Source organism: Protopterus annectens, chromosome 12.part0 (genome assembly GCF_019279795.1).
Source record: "Protopterus annectens isolate FY-2018-M chromosome 12.part0, PAN1.0, whole genome shotgun sequence".
NCBI lineage: Eukaryota > Metazoa > Chordata > Ceratodontiformes > Protopteridae > Protopterus > Protopterus annectens.
Window position 1 is genome coordinate 1,549,201,027 of NC_056746.1, and position 22,011 is coordinate 1,549,223,037.

The window sequence follows — 22,011 nt, forward strand, 5'->3', positions numbered from 1 at the left end:
GCAAACCATGCACTAACTTTATTAATTTATTTATTTATTTTACATTTGTTAACTGGGTAGACTCTGGCTGGGCAAGTAGCCCATTTTCAGCGGAGACCCAGTGAGATAAGCTGCATAACGATAGTACAAAAACATTACAAAAAATTTTAAAAGATTTACAAACAATATACAAAAAAGTTTGACAGTTGCCAACAATCACAATTCACAAAAAGGTGAATGTAAAACAGAAAACATTACATTTCTTGAAACTCATTAGATATATAACTAAAAACCATTGTGACATTTTCATTTGGTAGAAGTAAGACAAGAAGATAGCCGAATAGAAAACATTTGATTGAAGACATATGAAACTAGCCAGGAGTATTACAGGAGCATAGCTATTGTTGAGTAAAGTATTCCTTTAGGAGTTTTTTAAGCTATGCCAATCTGTGGTTTTTAAGATATTCTGGAGTAATAGGTTCCACTGTTTGGCTACTTTGAAGGAGAAGAGTGTCACCAAAGTAATTATGGGACTTTGTAACCTTGAGTATAAGTTTATCAGATGATCTAAGGGTCCTGGGGTTGGTATTTAGTTGCACTAGGTTGGAAAGTGCAGGGCAGTTGTCAGGTTTGAGGATAATACAGCGGGCAGTGGTGATCAGATTGAGCAATAACAGATTGGGAAATTCAAGCCAGTGTAATTTTTGAAGAGCAAGGCAATGATGGGTCCTGTTGGTATATTAGCAGCAAATGTTGCTATTTTGTTATAGCAGGAATCAAGCAGATGTAAGGCAGACTTGTGCACGTTAGTGAAAAGTTGAGAACAGTAGAGAAGAGTAGATAGGAGGTGGGATCTGGCTGTGGCTAGCCTGGTATTTTGAGTAAGGTAAGGTTTAGCCCTATATAGTGCACCAAGTTTGATGTGAACTTTCTTTATTGTGAGTGATATGTGTTTATTGAATGTTAAGTTGTTGCCTATCATGACACCAAGTAGTTTTGTTTGGTTAACTGGTTCTATTATAGTGCCATTAGTGGAGTAGATGAAGAGAGGAGGTGGTTTTGCTTTGGATTTTCTGTTAGAGAAGATCATTAACTTTGTTTTGTTTGGGTTTAGGATGAGTTGAAGTTCATTTAGATAAGCTTCAATATCTAGAAATGACTTTTGCAGTTTATCTTGGAGTTCTTGGGGTGTGGGAGTAGAGCAAATAAAAGTAGCATCATCAGCATATTGAATAATAGAAGGAAGATTTATTGGCAGTGCTTAGACTATTTCTGAATATAATAAAAAGGAGAGGGTCAAGGATGGAACCTTGAGGAACCACAGCAGAGACTGGGAGGAGTGTGGAGAGTTTATTATCCTATTTAGTTGCCTGTTGTTAATTAGTAAGGTAGCTAAAGAACCAGTTGAGAGCTGTAGAGTTGAGGTTGAAGGAGGCTAGACTGTTAAGCTTTGGACATATCAAGGAATATAGTAGAGACTAGTTGTCCATCGTTTTTGAGGAGATTGATGTAGTTTGTGAAGCCTATGAGGACTGTGGATGTACTGTGTTTTGGATGGAAGCAGTGCTGTGAACTAGATAAGAGGTTATTTGTAGTGAGGTGGTCTAGGAGCTGCTTATGGATACATTTCTCTAAGATTTTGGCTAGGGGTAGAGAATGGCAATGGGCTGATAATTAGATAGATCTGTAGATGGGCCTCCCTTGTGGAGGGGGATTATATTGGATATTGTCCATAGTATGGGCACATATTGTTCTGCGATAGAACAATTGATTAGGATAGATATGAGATAGGCAATGGAGCTTGCAGCAGTTTTTAAGAAGTCATTATGGAGTTGGTCAGCTGCTAGACAGGTAGGTTTTAGTTTTGATAGGAGTTTTTGATATAAGAGGTTTGTATGGGTTTAAAATAGAAGTAGTTGGGTTTAGAGTTAGTAGAGGTAGGCACTGTAAGGGGTTAGTTAGATTTGCTGTTGTTTAAAAGTGAGGTGACAGTTGTGATGAAATAAGAGTTAAATTGGGATGCTATATGTTCAGTGCTATTTGTTGTAGATGTTGCAGGGGTAGAGGTTTTGCCAGGGTTGAGGTTGTAGTTAAGGTTTTGCCAAAATTTTTGTGTGTTATTTATGTGTTTTTACTGACAAGCTAGAAAATAAGACTTTTTGTCAGATAATATCTGCTTCTTAGTTAGGTTTCTTAGTTGCTTGTAAGAGGTGTGGTTTTCTGAGGTGTTGGAGGTCTGATAAGCAGTCCAGTCTCTATCCCTTTATTTAATAAGAGATTTAGCATATTTGGTTATCCAAGGTAGTTTTTTGGCTTTGGAGCAAAATTTTCTTGTTGGAGCGAGGTTATTAAGGAGGTCGAGGAAGGTATCATTAAAATATTGTACAACTTGGTCTAGGTGGAGTGGTTTTAGTGGTGACCAGTTGCAGTTTTGAAGTAGGAAATGTAAGATGGTAGGAGAAAAAAATGTATTTTGTTGCGTATGTGCTTGAAAATGACATTACAGGGGGAGTGAATGCATTTCCTTAGAAGAAAGGTAGGGGAGTGATCACTGAGAGAACTGGAGAGGCACCCAGCCTGGTTGGCAAAGTTGGGCTTATTGGTTAATATCCAGTCTAAAATATATTCTTTCTTGGTGTGTTTATCGATTCTAGTGGGGAAGTTTATAGTTTGGGTGAAACTGAATAAATTGATAATATTGGAGGGGTTGTCAGATGAGCAGGATAGACAGTCCAAGTTGAAATCACCTGGCACTATAGTTTCTTGGTTGAAAGTAGAGGATGCCCAAGATTAAAGACTTTCAACGTTAGATAGATTATTTCCTGGTGGTAGGTAGGAGTCAATAATTATGATGGTTTTATGTGGATTTACTTCAAATTGGGTAGTTAGAATTTCTGCTTCTGATATATCTGGGGAAGTACAGATTAATTTTTCAATTTTGAGGACATTTTTATACATGATAGCAATGCCTCCACCACTCTTGTTCAGCCTATCTTGTCTAATAACATTATAACCACTAGTAAGTATTTCCTCATCTTTAATGTGGGGTTTTAGCCATGTCTCTGTAATAATTACTATATCAGGACTATAGGTAGTTAAGGCTGCATGAAATTCATTAATTTTATTTGTGTGAAACTTCTGAGGTTAAAATTAGTTATGAGTAAGTCTAATTTGGAATTTATTAGAGGAAGAAGGTGGAGGGCAGCATTAGCAGATGTGGTGGGTGTTATTGGGTGGGAGTAGCTGTGTGGGTCCTGGTTTAGGATGTATGTCAACTTGGAGTTTGATTTCTGTTAGTGAGTTTAGAAAGAGAGAGAGAGTTTGAACTTGGATATTAGTCGATGAAAGGAAATCTGGATAGGAAGGAGGGTTGGGGTATGGACATATTTATAGTGGAAGAACAATACGTTACAGTTAGTGTAGAGGTTAGAAAGGATGTGAAAATGGATATTTAGTTTTGTAAGGTATGTCATAATAGGGAGTGTAAGAGGGGGTAGTGTGTTATGTTTGATGTGATGAAGAAAGTGGAGTGGGAGGCTAGGTAGAGGGTAATGAGTAGGAGAGAGTTGCTCAAAAGAATAGTGATAACTGACAGGGTGAAATAGTAGGGAACTAGGAGGAAAAATATGGGTGGATTGGTGCCTGCAGTTTAGTAGAGAGAGATAAATGTACTGATACAGTGATGGGGTGACAGTGTTACATCTTCTTCTTCTGGCTTTTCCCGGTTAGGGGTCGCCACAGCAGATCACCTGTCTGGTCATAATTGGCAGTAGAGTTTTATGGTGTCAAGTTGCCAGCCCAGTGCCCAACCTTCCACAGAAGGCACACATATGCATGCACTCATGCCTAGGGCCAATTTAGGGTGTCCAATCTACCTACAGCATGTCTTTGGGATGTGGGAGGAAACCGGAGCACCTGGAGGAAATCCACACAACCACAGGGAGGACATGTAGACTCCACACAGAAGGCACCCCAGCCAAGGATCGAACCGGAGAACCTCTTGCTGTGAGGCAACAATGCTAACCACTGCACCACCACGGCCACTCAGGTGACAGTGTTATATGAAGGATGAAAATAATGGTTAGTGAGGTGGGAGGGGAGAAAATGAAAAAAATTTGATTGGGGGTGTGTTGGATGAGGTAGCTGCAAGTTGTATGATAATGAGTTAGAAAGGTGTGGTTTAGGTTAATAAGTGTAAGGAAAGTGGGGGTGGGTGGAAATGGGGATAGGGTAGGAGAGCGGAGTGAGCCCATGTGAAGCGAGGGTGAACAGAGTGGGTTGAGGCAAGTGGAGAGGCAAGCACAGTCCAGAAACAATCAGTAAAATGTCTAATAGAAAAAGGCTATATACTGTTAGTAGTAAAAAATAGGTTTTATTGTGTAGTACTATCAGGTAAGAAATGTCTTGAAGCAGGCTGATTAGTCCAGCATTTAACAGACAAGTTTCTTGAAAACTAACAGATTATTTTAAGAAAGGGGGGTGTTCCTTGATGCCAAGCTGCTTCCCCAGTATACCAACTCTTTAGAAAGTAGATAAATCCTTAAATAAGTATATTTTAAGACTTAAAAACTAAGCCAACACACTTTGCAGTGATAGAAAAGATGCTGCAGGATGAGCTATAACAGAGGTGAATGATGAGCAATTTTCGTTGCAACCGTTTATTCAGTATGCAGGACTTTTAACAGTACACTGGCAGCATGGAGAGGAAAAATACAAGGCTTGGGTATTAGCTGAGGAGAGAAAAAAATAAAAAATGTTACCAATTATGGTGTTTAGCACACAAAAGATAGATGGAAGTATTTTAGAGAGGATAGAAAGAGAACCTCAAACAATATATCACAAACTGTTGAGACTACCACATTATCATTCACTCTAGCGCAGTATCTCAAATGCAGTGCTACACAAAATTAAGCTTTAAAATGTTGCTAAAGTTAACAATAAATATACTTAGAAAAAAACAATTCTCGGCAACATTAAAAAGAGATTAAATAATGCATTGTACGACAGTATAACACAGCATTGAATAAAATAGCATAGTAAGCAGACATAAAGTACAATTTTAAAATGTAGCCTAAGTTGATTAATAATGCTGCATCAGTTAGGAAGGAATGGCATAATGATGCTGTGAACAGCACTGCTGCCTTACGGTGCTTTGTTCTCTAGTTCAGTAGAAGCAGAATTTGTATGACTTCCCCAAGTCCTTATGGGGTTTTGTCAGGTGATCTGATTTCATCCCCATTCTAGAGATGTACTGTAGAAGAAACTCCATTCTTCCAAAACCATCCATAGTTATGTGTGTGTAGTCTGTGTGTGTGTGTGCGCATGTGCACATGTGTGTGTGTGTGTGTGCGGGGGGGGTACACACTCATATCCTATGATAGGTTAGCATCCATCTCAGGATGATATTTTATACCCTGCATCCACTGAGTGCTGGGATAGCCTTTAATGAACCTACAACCCTGCATGGGGTAAGGCAGGTAATAGGTGAATGAATAAATGAATGAATGGGTTGTTAGGAAGTGGCAGTAAATACATAAAATACATACCAAAATTATGAGAGAAAACAAGCAGGATAAGAGCTGTTTTGGGTATATGAGTGAGTGTAGGTGGCAGAGAATTGTTTCCTGTCCCAGTACTTAAGAAACATGTGCAGGTATTTACGTTTATATTTGCAGATCATTTATAGTGACTCATTCACATATGTGAATATAAAGAGTCTCAAGTGGGGGCAAAATGTTGCCCACAGTAGGGATGACAGATGCAAGGTTTTCCATGAGAATAATAAAGGGTAATATTTTGTTTTGTTTTGTATGTAACTGTATAACTATTAAATGGAAATCATTTAAAAGGGTCTTTTGTTTGGCTGAGTGAGTGCAACCTCAGAATAAGAATATAAAAGTGGAAACTCAAGCCCCCATATTTGACAGTGCAAGTAGGCTTGCATCCTCTATAACTTATAAAAACAGGCACAGCAGGAAACCATAAAAGCCGGCAAAAAATAAATACTGTCACACCAATACGGAATAAAATAAAGAAAATAACTTTAATGTGAGCGCTTTCGGCAAGCACATTAACTTGCCTTCTTCAGACAAACAGTTGTAAAACAGTTTTGATTCTCCTTATATCCTATTAAGCTGAGTAAGTTGATGAGTCAGCCTACTTAACAAGCAGGAAAATTTTAAAGTAGCCTCGCCACTCAACATCAAATAAACCATAAGTTACTATATAAATCTTATTCTCATAAAGGAATATATGTCAGACACCAATAAATATTATAAACACATGACAATGTTTCAACAAAATTACCAAATTATTAACTAAAAACTATGAATTTAACAATGTATGAATATATATGTATATGAATGTATAAATATGGTAAGTGAAACCATAAATAAAAATTAACGTAAACAGTAAATCCAATAATCTATCTAAGTGAACCAGGAATGTATATGTATGTGTAAACCCTTTAATATCATCATTTAAGGGCCAAATATCTCAACATACATTTGATAGAAAAAAATGAAATTATAAACAAAAGGAGTATGGGGCATTTTACACCGTTGCTATCTGATCTAGTTGGTACCCCTATTAAAAATTTGAGTTACCATGAAGGCTTTCTTGGTGAGCAGTCAACTAACATGTTTGACTACATTATAGTCCATCAAGTCAGTTTTCTTTGTACATATTCACTTGACCACTTGGCCATTAAGAACTGGAATATAATTAAAGGTGATGAAAAGCTATCTAAAGCACTAGGGGTTAGGCCTAAAATAACTTATAGGCGAGGTCAGAATTTAAAATCGTTCCTAGAGAGGAAAAGAGACAGTACACATAGAACCAAAGGAATGTTTAAGTGTGGTTCATGTTCATACTGTAAACATATTTTTGTGACCAAGCAAATTTTCATCAATAACAAGATATATAAAATGAATTATAGATATAATTGTGAGTCTAAAGGTGTTATATATGTGTCTTTGTGCACGTCATGCGATGCATTCTACATTGGCAAAATGGAAACGAAACTAAAACACTGTATTTATGAACATTGTTATGCTATAAGTAGGAATGACTCTAACAATGCACTGGCCAAACACATTTTAGACTACCCTGATCATGCTTTCAAATTTGCAGTTTTACAACATAGGAGCATCAACATTAGTTGAGGACCATGGCAAGTCCTTTTGGAAATTGATGAACTTATATGGCAGATCAAGACTAGACCACAAGTCTTTCCGGGTTTGAATGAGAGCCTTTCTATCAAATGTATGTTGAGATATTTGGCCCTTAAACAATGATATTAAAGGGTTTACACATACATATACATTCCTAGTTCACTTAGATAGATTTTTGGATTTACTGTTTACGTTAATTTTTATTTATGGTTTCACTTACCATATTTATACATTCATATACATATATATTCATACATTGTTAAATTCATAGTTTTTAGTTAATAATTTGGTAATTTTGTTGAAACATTGTCATGTGTTTATAATATTTATTTGTGTCTGACATATATTCCTTTATGAGAATAAGATTTATATAGTAACTTATGGTTTATTTGATGTTGAGTGGCAAGGCTACTTTAACATTTTCCTGCTTGTTAAGTAGGCTGACTCATCAACTTACTCAGCTTAACAGGATATAAGGAGAACCAAAACTGTTTTACAACTATTTGTCTGAAGAAGGCAAGTTAATGTGCTTGCCGAAAGCGCTCACATTAAAGTTTTTTTCTTTATTTTATTCCGTATTGGTGTGACAGTATTTATTTTTTGCTGGCTTTTATGGTTTCCCGCTGTGCCTGTTTTTACCAGTTTTAGTTTTCGTGTGTGGTTTGTTTGGTCCTGTATAACTTACTTTTAATAGATTTCTGTGGGTGCTTTCCCTTTTCATAGTTCTGTGTTTATACTAAGCAAGAAATAGAACTTTGCATTATTATGGTAATTTACACTATAACTCAAGTGAGTGAGTGAAAAATGTACAAAAATAGGAAAATGACTAGTGCACTGTATAAACATGACTTATGAATGTTGTGCTTTCTCAATCACAAAATTTTCTCTTTACTTTAATCTCATTGTAATTTTAGTTTTGCTGGCCAAGGATTACAAGAAATGGTACAACACCAGATTTACACTTAACAAATTATTTTTTTTAGAAAATGCATTTCTAATTATTTTTATCTTGTGTTAAAGTCGAATGATTCTGATGAGCAAACTTTTGTGAAGGCTAAACAATAGTCTGCTTACCTTTTTCAGAATGTATTCAAGTTCTTGGGATTGATATGCTGGGTTTACTGTGACCTGGAAGAAAATACAAAATTATTACTATGATCTATGAAGACACAGATATTCCGAAGCCACTAGTTTTCAGTGATTACCTTAACAATTTTAAAATGACTTTAACCAATGTAACAGATGCAGTTTTAATCTTTAGCAATGACCCAGTTTAGAGACTCAGCCTTATGGACTGAGGCCATCAATAAGAAAAGTGTTATTCTAACTACCCCCCCACAATCCTTAGCTACCTGCCTACTAACATGACACCCCACCACATGATATTTGGGGCACACATGGTTTAAGGGGTATGGCTGGGCTTGTAAGGGCACTAGTGGTTGTTAGCCTAATAGCAACCTATGAACCTATGTATTCCATTTATTCTTCTATCTTTGTTCTTTTACACTAGAGTTATACTTTCCATTGACTTCAGAAAGCTTTGCTGCATTACCTTTGTTAATTGCCTAGGTTTCTGCTGAAAAGTTTACATGTGATTTTTCTTTGGTATTATGAATGAAATGCATTTTTGGTAATCTTCTTGTCTAGTTCTGATTCGTTTTTATGTATTTATTTTGTGCAATATTGGTTAATTTTTTTGAAGCAGCTTAGTAGTTTAGTGAGATTTTTGTTTAGCTTTGTTAGCTGAATTCATTGACTAAGTTTCATTTAATAAACTCATTAAGAGATTACTGTTCCACCAAAGGTCAAAAACACAAAAAATAAATGAAAAAAACACTCCAAATAAATTTTGAAAATGCATACATTTTAATCTTTTTTTTATCCAACAATATACACATGGACTTCATCAAAACAAGAAAAAAATGGAATTTAATCTAATATATATAAGTCTGTCATGACTGTATAATCCTCTATGACTTCAATTAGTAACATAATCGGTACTTGATTTAAACACAACCATTAGTTGACAGCATTATAAAATTACATTAAAATAGTCTCAAATCCACATTCAACTATCAAAACTGAGCACAACATAAAACTAAAACGAATATATAAAAATATATGACTTCAAATCATAATTTAGCAGCACATATTTATAACACTGGAATAATAGACACATGTTCACTTCACCCTGGGAATAATGAAGCATTTAGCCTAAGTTGTAAGATGCCAAAAAGTTCACAATACTTGGTAGTGTTTTTTTCAAAGAAAACAGCCCTTGGATTTTTTTAAGATCCTCTCCAAAATCATAAATTTAAATGAAGTGAAGTCATCACTAGTTGTAGAGGGTTTGGAGAGTATTGCTGATATTCACTCTACTCATATCATATAAGTGTTCATATATTCTCTTAAGTAATGTGCATTCAGTTTTCCCCACATGAACAACAACAACAACAAAAAAACATATTAGCAGCACAATAGGAGCTTACTTTCTTTTGATGCAGTAGACTGTGGGTTCTATTCCAAAATCATGTAGATGGAGTGCTGATATTGTAGTGCCCTTTAAGGGATGATGGGGGTGCTGCATTCCTGAGTGTGTCCTTCTTTGGTTGAGATGCCTAGTAACTTTGAACTTGTTGCCAGTTCGACAGTAATTTCTTATTGCAATATTACCAGCTTACTATGGGTCTGGGCTTGGTATAATTTTAAAGTGTTTACTTCTCAGTCACATGGTACAGGATTTGGTTCTCACCTTTGAAAGGAAAATTGTCTAGGCCTAAAATAGCTCAAAAGGGCAGCTAGCCTAGTACTTACCACTGAATGTACATGAAAAATAATTTTGTTTTATTGGGTTGGGGTTTGGTTTAAAGTTAAGGTGTCTACCTACCAAACACAAAATACAAGGTTTAATTCTTACCTTTGATCACTGGTTATTAGCTAGGCACATAGTAGTCTGATGATGGATTATCTAGTATTTGCTAGGGTGGGAGGTTGACATAGTGGTTAAGGTGTTTACCTTATAGCCACAATGTGAAAAGTTTGATTCTCACATAGCATTATTGGCTAGTCTTGGAATAGCCAAAAAGAATAATTAGCCTGGCATTAACTCTTGGCTCACTTATTCAGAGCTTCCTTGTGCCTGGCTTGGATAACTGTGACTGCAAGACTTTGGTTGCTTCTAAAATGATCTGGATCTTCAAGCTGATATATATATATTGCTCTTGCTTTGTTTCACTGATATTTGACACTTCTGTGTTAAATTTATTTATTTGGTTGAATATATCACTGTTTTTCAGTCTGCACTTCTTAAAGAAACTCCATCTGTTTGTTACTGTACTACTCATAATTTCTTTTAACAATATTCTGATGTTTCATTACCTCTTGTGATACTGCAAAATGTGTTCTGAGTGAGCCTACCAAAGTATTTCTAAGATTTTCAAAGATTTTGTTTGTTGTAAACATTTCTCAGGGATAGTAAACTTATTTCCAAGGATTCCTGATGTAGCAAGAATTCTTACTTCTATTGAAATGTATTTGTTACTGCACTTGAACTCAAAGCCAGTTTATTTTACATTAGAAAGGTTATTTTGCATTCTGGTGGTAACAGCGAGCTAAATTCAATTAACCCAAGGTGTGAACTACTATTCAATAGCCTATTGTGTTTTTATCTGATTTGGCTGAAAGTTCAACCTTATGAAAGTCTTTCATCCTGATCATATAATAGAATTCTATTTTTGTGTGATTGTGCTCATTTATTCAGAGCTTCCTTGTGCCTGACTTGGACAACTGTGACTGCCAAACATTGCTTATAAAATCATCTGGAACTACAGAACTGATTTAAGTATATTTTTCTCTTGTTCTGTTTCAGTGATGTGTAACACTTATGTGTTGCATTTATTTATTTGTTTGAATTGATCACGTTTTTAGCCTGCACTTGTTAAAGAAACTCTACGTGCTTGTTATTGTACTGCTCTTAGGTTGTTTTAACAATATTCTGATATCCATAAAATGTGATACTGCAAACGCTGTTCTGAGTAAGTCTGCCAAAATATTTCTAAGTTTTGCAAAGTTTTTTGTGTTGTGGACATTTTTCATGGCTAGTTAACTTATTTCCAAGGATCCCTGATATTCCAGGAATTATTCCTTTTGTTCAAAATCATTTGTTACTGCATGTGAGCTCAAAGCCAGTTTGTTTTACATTGGAAGGATTCTACTGATCAATATCTGTTTTGTTTTTATATGAGTGGCCTGAGGGTTTAACCTTATAAAAGTCTTTCATCCTTCTTGTATAAAAGAATTACAATTGTGTTTGACTGTGCACATTTAATCAGAGTTTTCTTGTGCCTGGCTTGGACACCTGTGCTGCAAGACTTTGATTTCTTCTAAAATCATCTGGAACTACAAAGCTGATATTATAAGTATATTTTTTCACTTGCTCTAACTGTTTCATTGATATTTGATGCTTCTGTACTGCATTTATTTATTTGGTTGAATTCATCACTTTTTTAGCCCACAATTGTTAAGTTCTTTTAACAATATTCTGATATTTCCTGACCTCCTGTGGTACTGCAAAAGGTGTTCTACGTGAGCCTATAAAATATTTTTAAGGTTTTGCAAAGTTTTTGTTTGTTGTCAACATTTATCAGTGTTAGTGAACTTATTTCCTAGGATTCCTGATGCAGCACAAATTCTTACTTCTATTAAAAAGCATTTTATTACTGCACCTGAGCTCAAAGCCACTTTAACATTGTAAGGATTCTTTTGCACTCTGGTGGGAGCATAGAGCTAAATTCAACCAATCCAAGTTGTGAACTAGTGGTCAATAGTTTATTGGGATTTTATCTTATTGCCCTGAAAGTTTAACCTCATAAAAGTCTTTCATCATGCTCAAATAATAGAATTCCATTTGGTGTGGTTGCACTTATTTATTCAGACATTCCTTGTGCCTGGTTTGGACACCTGTGACTGCAAGACTTTGATTGCTTATAAAATCATCTGGAACTGCAGAGCAGATATAAATATATTTTATGCACTTGCTCTAATGATTCAGTGATGGTTAACACTTCCATGCGGTATTTATTTATTTGGTTGAATTTATTAGGTTTTTAGCCAAAACTTGTTAAATAAACTTCATCTGTTTGTTACTGTACTGCTCTTAGGTTGTTTTAACAATATTCTGCTATTCCTAACCTCCTGTGATACTGCAAACGTTTTTTTAAGTGAGTCTGCCAAAATATTTCTAACTTTTGCAAAGTTTTTTTTTTTGTGTTATGAACATTTCTCTTTGTTAATTAACTTATTTCCAAGGATTACTGATATTCCAGGAATTCTCACTTCTGTTGAAAAGCAATTGTTACTGCATGTGAGCTCAGAGCCAGTTTGTTTCACATTGGAAGGGTTCTACTGGTCAATATCTATTTTGTTTTTATTTGGTTGGCCCAAAAGTTTAACCTTATAAAATCTTTCATCCTGCTCATATAATAGAATTCCATTTTGAGTGACAGCTCATTTATTCAGAGCTTCATTTTGTCTGACTCGGACATCTGTGAATGGAAGACTTTGGTTGTAAAATCACCTGGACCTACAAAGCTGATATATTTTTTTCACTTGCTGTGTTTCAGTGTTATTTGACACTTTTGTTTTGCATTTACTTACTTTGTTGAATGTAACACTGTTTTTTATCCTGCAATTGTTAAAGAAACTCCATCTATTTGTTACTGTACTACTCATAAGTTCTTTTAACAACATTTTGATATTTTCTAACCTCTTGTGATACTGCAAAATGTGTTCTGCATGAGCCTACCAAAGTATTTCTATGTTTTTGTTCATTGTGAACATTTCTTAGGTTAGTGAACTTATCTCCAAGGATTCCTGATATAGCATGGATTCTTACTTCAATTGAAAAGCATTTGTTACTGCACTTAAGCTCAAAGCAAGTTTGTTTGAGAATGGAAGGGTTCTTTTGCACTCTGGTGGGAACAAAGAGCTAAATTCAACAAATCCAAGTGTGAAGTAGCATTCAATAGCTTATTGTGTCTTTATCTGATTTAGCTGAAAGTCTAACCTTAGCAAAGTCTTTCATCCTGCTTACATAATCAAATTCCATTTTAGTCTGGTTGTGCTAATATATTCAGAACTTCCTTGTACCTGTCTTAGACACATGTGACTGCAAGACTTTTATTGCTTATAAAATCATCTTGAACTGCAGAGCTGATATAAGTATATTTTTCCACCTGCTCTGTTTCAGTGATATGTAACAATTATGTGTCACATTTATTTATTTGGTTGAACGTATTACTTTTTAGCATGCACTTGTTAAAGAAACTCCATGTGTTTGTTAATGTACTGGGCTTAGGCTGTTTTAATAGCATTCTGATATTCTTAACCTCCTATGATACTGCTAAAGCTGTTCTGAGTGAGTCTGCCAAAATATTACAAGGTTTTGCAAAGTTTTTTGTGTTGTGGACATTTCTCATGGTTAGTGAACTTATTTCCAAGGATTCCTGATATTCCAGGAGTTCTTCCTTCTGTTGAAAACTATTTGTTACTGCATGTGAGCTCAAACTCAATTTGTTTTACTCTGGAAGGGTTCTACTGGTCAATATCTTATTGTGTTTTTATTTGACTGACCTGAGGGTTTAAACTTGTATAGGTCTTTCATCCAGCACGTATAAAAGAATTACACTTTTGCTTGATTATACTCATTAATTCATTCAGGGCTTTCTTGTGCCTGGCCTGAACCCCTGTGACTGCAAGACTTTGATTTCTTCTAAAATCATCTGGTCCTACAAAACTGATATAAATATATTTTTTGCACTGCTCTAACTGGTTCAATGATTTTAACACTTCCATGCAGCATTTATTTATTTGGTTGAATTTATCACTCTTTTCAGCCTGCACTTGTTAAAGAAACTCCATCTGTTTGTTACTATATAACTCTTAAGTTGTTTTAACAATAATCTGACATTTCCTAACTTTCTCAGATACTGTAAAAGCTGTTCAGGGTGAGTCTGCCAAAATATGTCTAGGTTTTGCTGTGTGTTGTGAACATTTTCAGTATTAACAAACTTATTTCCAAGGGTTCCTGATATTGTAGGAATTCTTACCTCACTTTTAAAGCATTTGTTAAAACACAAGCCAAAATGAGTTTGTATTACATTCAAAGGGTTCTTAACACTCTGGTGGGAAGAGAGAGCTGAATCCAACTCATCCAAGGTGGGAAGTACTGGTCAATAGCGCATTGCATTTCTATCTGATTAGCCACAGGGTTTAACTTTATAAAAGTCTTTCATACTGCTCATATTAACAAATAACATTTTTGTGTGATTGCACTCATATATTCTGAGCATCCTTGTGCCTGACTTGGACACCTATGACTGCAAGACTGATTAATTCTAAAATCATCTGGACTTACAAAGCTGATATAAGTTTATTTTTGCACTTGTTCTATCTAAATGAGATTTAAACTTTTGTGCTGCATTTATTTATTTGTCTGATATTATTACTGTTTTTCAGCCTGCACTTTTAGAAGAAACTCCGTTTGTCATTGTACTGCTCTTAGGTGGTTTTAGCAATATTCTGGTATTTCTAACCTCCTGTGATAATGCAAATGTGTTCTGACTGAGTCTGCCAAATATTTCTAAGGTTTATACAGTTTTTGTGCGTTGTGAACATTATTCAGGGTTAGTAAACTTATTTCCAAGGATTCCTGATACTGCAGGAATTGTTTCTTCTGTTACTGCACTTCAGCTCAAAGGCAGTTTGCTTGACATTGAAAGGGTTCATTTGCACTCTGGTGTTAGCAGAGGTCCAAATTAAACCCATCCAAGGTGTGAAATACTGGCCAGTATTTTATTATGTTTTTATCTCATTGGCCTGAGGGTAGAACCTTATAAAGGTCTTTCATCCTGCTCATATAAAAGAGTTAAACTTTTGTGTAATTGTGCTCATTTATTCACATCTTCTTTGCACTTGGCTTGGACATCTGTGTCTGCAAGACGTTGATTTCTTCTAAGATCATCTGGCCCTACAAAGCTGATGTAAGTATAGTTTTTTGCACTTGCTCTAACTGTTTTGGTGATATTTAACATTTATGCAGTGCATTTATTTATGTGGCAGAATGTATGACTGTTTTTCAGCCTCCACTTGGTAAGGATACTCCATCTGTTGGTTACTGTATTGCTATTAGATTCTTTTAACGATAGTCTGATAGTTCCTAACCTCCTCCAATACTGCAAAAGCTGTTCTGAGTGAGTCTGATAAATATTTCTAAGTTTTGCAAACATTTTATGTTGGGAACATTTCTCAGAGTTAGTGAACTTTTTCCAAGCATTCCTGATATTGCATGATTCTTACTTCTGTTCTAATGCAATTGTTGCTGCATGTAAGCTCAGAATCAGTTTGCTTTACATTGGAAGGGCTCTTTTTCACTCTGGAGGGAGCAGAGAGCTAAATTCAACATATCCAAGGTGGGAGCTACTGGATGGTAGCTTATTGTGCTTTCATCTGATTGGCCTGAAAGTTTAACCTTATAAAAGACTTTCATCCAGCTCATGTAATAGAATTCTATTTTTGATTGATTGTGCTCATTTACTCAGAGCTTCCTTGTGCCTGCCTTAGACACCTGTGACTATAAGACTTTGATTTCTTCTAAAATCATCTGGACCTACAAAGCTGATATATGTGTTTTTTTTTTGCACTTGCTCTAAATGTTTCAGTGGTATTTAACCCTTCTTTGCTGCATTTTTTTATTTTGTTGAATTTGTCACTGTTTTTCAGACTGCACTTTTTAAGGAAACTCTTAAGGAAACTCTACCTGTTTATTAGTGTACTGCTCTTAGGTTGGTGTTTTAACAATATTCTGGTATTTCTTAATCTACTCTGATACTGCAAAAGCTGTTATGACTAAGTGTGTGAAAATATTTTAAGTACTGCAAAGTTTATGTGTGTTGTAAACATTTCTCAGGGCTACTGAACTTATTTCCAATGATTCCCAATATTGCAGTAAATTTTTCTTTTGTTGTAAAGCATTTGTTAGAGCACTTGAGCTCAAAGCTAGTTAGTTTTACTTTGAAAGGGTTCTTTTGCACTTTGGTGGGAGGAGAGTGCTAAATTCAAAACCTCCAATGTGGGAAGTAATGGTCAATAGCTTATTGTGTTTTTTCTTCTGATTGGCCTGAACGTTTCACTTTAGAAAATTCCTTCACCCTGCTCACTTAATCAAATTATATTTTTGTGTGACTGTGCTCATTTATTCAGAGCTTCCTTGTGCCTGCCTTGGACACCTGTGACTGCAAGACTATGACTGCTTGTAAAATCATCTGGACATACAAAGCTGATATAAGTATATTTTTTTGCAGTTGCTGTAACTGTTTAGTCATATTTAACACTTCAGTGCTGCATTTATTTGTCTGAATTTATCACTGTTTTTCAGCCTACACTTGTTAAAGAAATTCCATCTGTCGGTTACTGTACTGCTCTTTGATGGTTTTAACAATATTTAGCCATTTCTTAACCTCATCCAATACTGCAAAAGCTGTTGTGAACGAGTCTGACAAATATTTCAGAGTTTTGCAAACATTTTGTGTGTTGCGGCCATTTCTCAGAGTTAGTGAACTTTTTTCCAAGGCTTCCTGATATTTCAGGAATTCTTACTTATGTTTCTAAAGCATTTGTTTCTGCATTTAAGCTCAAAGTCAGTTTGTTTTACACTGGAAGGGTTCTATTACAGTCTGGTGGGAGGAGAAAGCTAAATTCAACCCATCCAAGGTGGGAACTAGTGGTTGATAACTTATTGTGTTTTCATCTGACTGGAATGAAAGTTTCACCTTATAAAATTCTTTCATCCTGCTTATATAATAAAATTCCATTTCTGAGTGATTGTGCTCATTTATGCAGAGCTTCATTGTGCCTGGCTTAGACACCTGTGACTGCAAGACTTTGTTTTTTTCTAAAATCATCTGGACCTACAAAGCTGATATAAGTATTCATTCATTTACTTATTTATTTAACATTTGTTTACCAGGAGTATCTGACTGAGCCAAAAAGGCCTGCTTTCAGTGGAGGCCTGGGGACAAAAGTTCCAAATTACATTTACAGAATCAAATGTGCATAGAACAAAAATTATAAAACAATAGGTTACAGTATACATATTGAATTGTTATGTAGTAAGAGACAGAAAGAGTTAACGATATCTATTAAATTGAGATGAACACAATAACAGTGGTACAAATGATGCAGTATGATTTAAGTCCAAAAATAATACATCTTAATAGATGGTCTTTGACAGCAGGCTTTAGAAATAGATATTAACATATTTCTTACTTGTGGTTTAGTGATATCTTTAGCAGAAATTAAGGCAGTAGTATAAAAGAAACAGTGAGATAAACTGGACATGAGATTGAAGGGAGAAGAGGAAAAATGTAAAAAGTAATGAATGAGGCAATAAGCCTTAGGAAGGAGAGATACAGGAAGAAGAATGATAAAAATAGAATATGAAAACTAAGAGGTCATCCTGGTGTATATTTTTGCACTTGGTTGAACTATTTCAGTGATATTTAACACTTTAATGCTGCATTTATTTATTTGGTTGCAATTACTCTTTTTCAGCCTGACCTTTTTAAGGAAACTCCATTTGTTTGCTACTGTACTGCTTTTAGGTTGTTTTAGCAATATTTTGAAATTTCACATCCTCCTCTGATACTAGGAAAGCTGTTCTGAGTGAGTCTGCCAGAACAATTCTGAGTTTTTCTAAGTTTTTGTGTATTGTGAACATTTTTCATAGTTAGTGAACTTATTTCCAAGAGGGCAGCCACGGTGGTGCAGCAATTAGCATTGCCGCCTCACAGTAAGAGGTTCTCCGGTTCGATCCTCAGCTGGGGTGCTTTCTGTGTGGAGTCTGCATGTCCTCCCTGTGGTCACGTGGGTTTCCTCCGGGTGCTCCAGTTTCCTCCCACATCCCAAAGACATGCTGTAGGTGGATTGGACACTCTAAATTGGCCCTAGACATGTGTGTGTGTGTGTGTGTGTGTGTGTGTGTGTGTGTGTGTGTGTGTGTGTGTGTGTGTGTGTGTGTGTGTGTGTGTGTGTGTGTGTGTGTGTGCGTCTTCTGTGGAAGGTTGGGTGCCGGGCTGGCAATGTGACACTAAAACTCTACTGCCAATCATGAGTGGACAGGTGATCTGCTGTGGTGACCCCTAACTGGGAAAAGCAGAAAGAAAAAGAAGTGAACTTATTTCTAAGGATTTCTGGTAGTTCAGAAATTCCTACTTCTGTTGAAACACATTTGTTACTGCACATGAGCTCAGAGCCATCTTGTTTTCCATTGTAAGGATTCTTTTGCACTCTAGTAGGAGCAGAGAGCTAAATTCAATTCATCCAAGGTGGCAACAACTGGCCAATAGCTTTTTAAGCTTTTATCTGATTGGCCTGAGGTTTTAAATGCATAAAAGTCTTTCATTCTGATCATATAAAAGAATTACACTTTTGTGTGATTGTGCTCATTTATTGAGCTTCCTTATGGCTGTCTTGGATACCTGAGACTGCAAGACTTTTATTTCTTCTAAAATCATCTGGACCTGCAAAGTTGGTATAAGTATATTTCTTGCATTTGCTCTGTTTCAGTGATATTTAACACTTCTATTCTGCATTTATTTATTTTGTTGACTTTATCACTCTTTTTCAGCCTGCACTTGTTAAAGAAACTCCATCTGTTTATTACTGTATAGCTCTTAGGTTGTATTAACAATATTCTGATATTTCCTAACCTCCTTTAATACTGTAAAGGCTGTTCCAAGTGAGTCTGCCAAAATATGTCTAAGTTTTGCAAAATGTTTGTGCATTGTCAGCATTTCTCAGGGTTAGCAAACGTATTTCCGTGGATTCCTGATATTGTAGAAATTCTTACTTCTCCTGTAAAGCATTGTTACAACACTTGTACCAAAGCCAGTTTTGTTTTACATTTGAAGGTACTTTTGCACTGTGGTAGGAGCAGAGAACTAAATTCAACCCACCCAAGGTGGAACTACTGGTGGTTAGCTTATTGTGTTTTTATCTGATTGGTCTGAGAGTTTAACCTTATTAAAGTTTTTCATTCTGCTCATATAAAAGAATCAGAATTTTTTGTGATTGTGCTCAGTTATTCAGAGCTTTCTTGAGCCTATCTTGGACACCTGTGACTGCAAAGTTTTGGTAGATTCTAAAATCATCTGGACCTAGAAAGCTGATATAAGTATATTTATTTTCACTTGCTCTAACTGTTTCAGTGATATTTAACACTTCTTCACTGCATTTGTTTATTCTGTTGCATTTATCACTTTTTTTCATACTGATCTTTTTAAGGGAACTCCACCTGTTTGTTACTGTACTGCTTGGTTTTTGTGTGTTGTGAATATTTAGTAAAAGAAATAAGCCAGCAACTGGTGGACAATTCAATATGGTAGTTTATTGATAAGCTACCAAAAATGCATGAGAACTCACAAACATACCGGTTTCGGCCCAAATTCAATATGGCCTTCTTCAGTGTATAGATGTAGAGTCCATTATGCAGTGCTTTTAAATACACATCAGAAAAAGCTGATTGGTTAAATATAAAAATACCAAGCTCATTAATATTAATCATTATACAAACATACATACAAAATCAGATACACAGATATTAAGTATATGTCAATCAAATATTGCATATCAAAATATAATATCAAAATTAAATGTGTTAGATGTGTGATGTATGTAATTTAATATAATATAATGTGTTAGACCAGATATATTTATAGATATTCATTCAAACCTGGACTAAATAATGCACCAAGTTTGGTGATCCATTTCTTTTCTTTCATATCAAGTTTTCTATGCCAGCCACATTTATTGGTTCTATCACCAATAATTTTATCAATAACTGTAAAATGAAATTTGGCCTTATTATGTACAAGTGTGTGTTTGTATAGTGCGTTGGATGATTTTTTACATCTAATGTCACTCAAATGTTCGGACACCCTTAGTTTAACTGATCGAGAGGTTTGCTGTTGTGAATATTTCTCATAGTTAGTGAACTTATTTCCAAGGATTCATGGTAGTCCAGGAATTCTTACTTCTGTTGAGAAGTATTTGTTACTGCATGTGAGCTCAAAGCCAGTTTGTTTTACACTGGAGAGGTTATTTTGCACTCTGGTGGGAGCAGAAAGCTAAATTCAACACATCCAATGTGGGAACTACTAGCTAATAGCTTATTCTGTTTTTATCTGATTGGCCTGAGAGTTTAAAGAATTACATTTTTGTGTGACTGTGTTCATTTATTCCAAGATTCCTTGAGTATGGCTTGGACAACTGTGACTGTAAGACTTTGCTTCTAAAATCATCTGGACCTACAAAGTTAATATACATAGATTTTTTTTCACACTTATTCTAACTGTTTCAGTGATATTTAACACTTCTGTGCTGCATTTATTTATGTGGTTGAATTTAGCACTGTTTTTCAGAATGCACTTGTTAAAGCAACTCCATCTGTTTGTTAATGTAATGCTCTTATGTTGTTTTCACAATAATCTGATATTTCCTAATGTCCTGTAATACTGCAAATGCTGTTGTAAGTGAGTCTGCCAAAATGTTACTAAGTTTTGGAAAGTTTTTCTATGTTGTGGACATTTCTCAGGGTTAGTGAACTTATTTCCAAGGATTCCTGATATTGCAGGAATTCTTACTTTTGTTGAAAAGCATTTGTTACTGCACTTGAGCTGAAAGACAGGTTTTATTTTTAACATTGGAAATTATCTTTTGCACACTGGTAGGATGGTAGGAGCAGATAGCTAAATTCAACCCACCCAAGATGAAAACTACTGGTCCATAGTTTATTGTGTTTTTATCTGATTGGCCTGAGGATTTAACTTTATAAAAGTCTTTCATACTGCTTGTATAAAAGAAGTGCACTTTTGTGTGATTGTGCTCATTTATTCAGAGCTTCTATGTGCCTGGTTTGGACACCTGTGACTGCAAGACTTTGATTTCTTCTAAAATCATCTGGAACTACAAAACTGATATAAACATAGGTTCATGCCCTTGCTCTTTTTCAGTCATACTTAACATTTCCATGCTGCATTTATTTATTTGGTTGAATTTGTGACTCATTTTCAACTTGCACCTGCTAAACAAACTCCTCCTGTTTGTTACTGTATAGCTCTTAGTTTAACAATATTCTGATGTTTCCTAACATCCTCTGATACTGCAAAAAGGTGTTCTTAGTGAGTCTGCCAAAATATATCTATGTTTTGCAAAGTTTTTGTGTATTGAGAACATTTCACAGGTTTAGTTGACTTATTTCCAAGGATTCCTGATACTGTAGGAAATCTTACTTGTCTAGTAAAGCATATGTTACGACAGCTGAGTCAAATCCAGTTTGTTTTATGTTGGAAGGATTCTTTTGTACTTTGGTAGGAGTAGAGAGCTAAATTCAACACATCCAATAGCTTATTGTGTTTTTATCTGATGAGCCTGAGTGTTTAACCTTATAAAATTCTTTCATCCTGCTTTTATAAAAGAATTACAATTTATGTGATTGTACTCATTTATTTAGAGCTTCCTTGACCCTGGCTTGGATACCTGTGAATGCAAAACTTTGATTGCTTCTAAAATTATCTGGAGCTACAAAGCTGATATAAGTATATATATTTTTGGCACTTGCTCTGTTTCAGTTATATTTAACACCTCCATGATGCATTTGTTTATTTGGTTGAATTTATTACTGTTTTTCAGCCTGCACTTGTTAAGGAGACTCCATCTGTTTGTTACTGTACTGCTCTTAGGTTGGTGTTTTAACAATATTTTGATATTTCCTAACCTCCTCTGATACTGTCAAAACTGTTCTGAG

General features: G+C 35.3%; 1 protein-coding gene across 1 annotated transcript in view; it reads right to left on the reverse strand.

The window, feature by feature from the left end:
• Positions 1–22,011, reverse strand: part of LOC122817287 (medium-chain acyl-CoA ligase ACSF2, mitochondrial-like) — a 1,325,947-nt gene that overhangs the window by 904,990 nt on the left and 398,946 nt on the right. Inside the window, exon 4 of the mRNA XM_044090513.1 lies at positions 8,226–8,279. Coding sequence (XP_043946448.1) covers positions 8,226–8,279 — 54 coding nt within the window. The remainder of the gene's footprint in view (positions 1–8,225; positions 8,280–22,011) is intronic.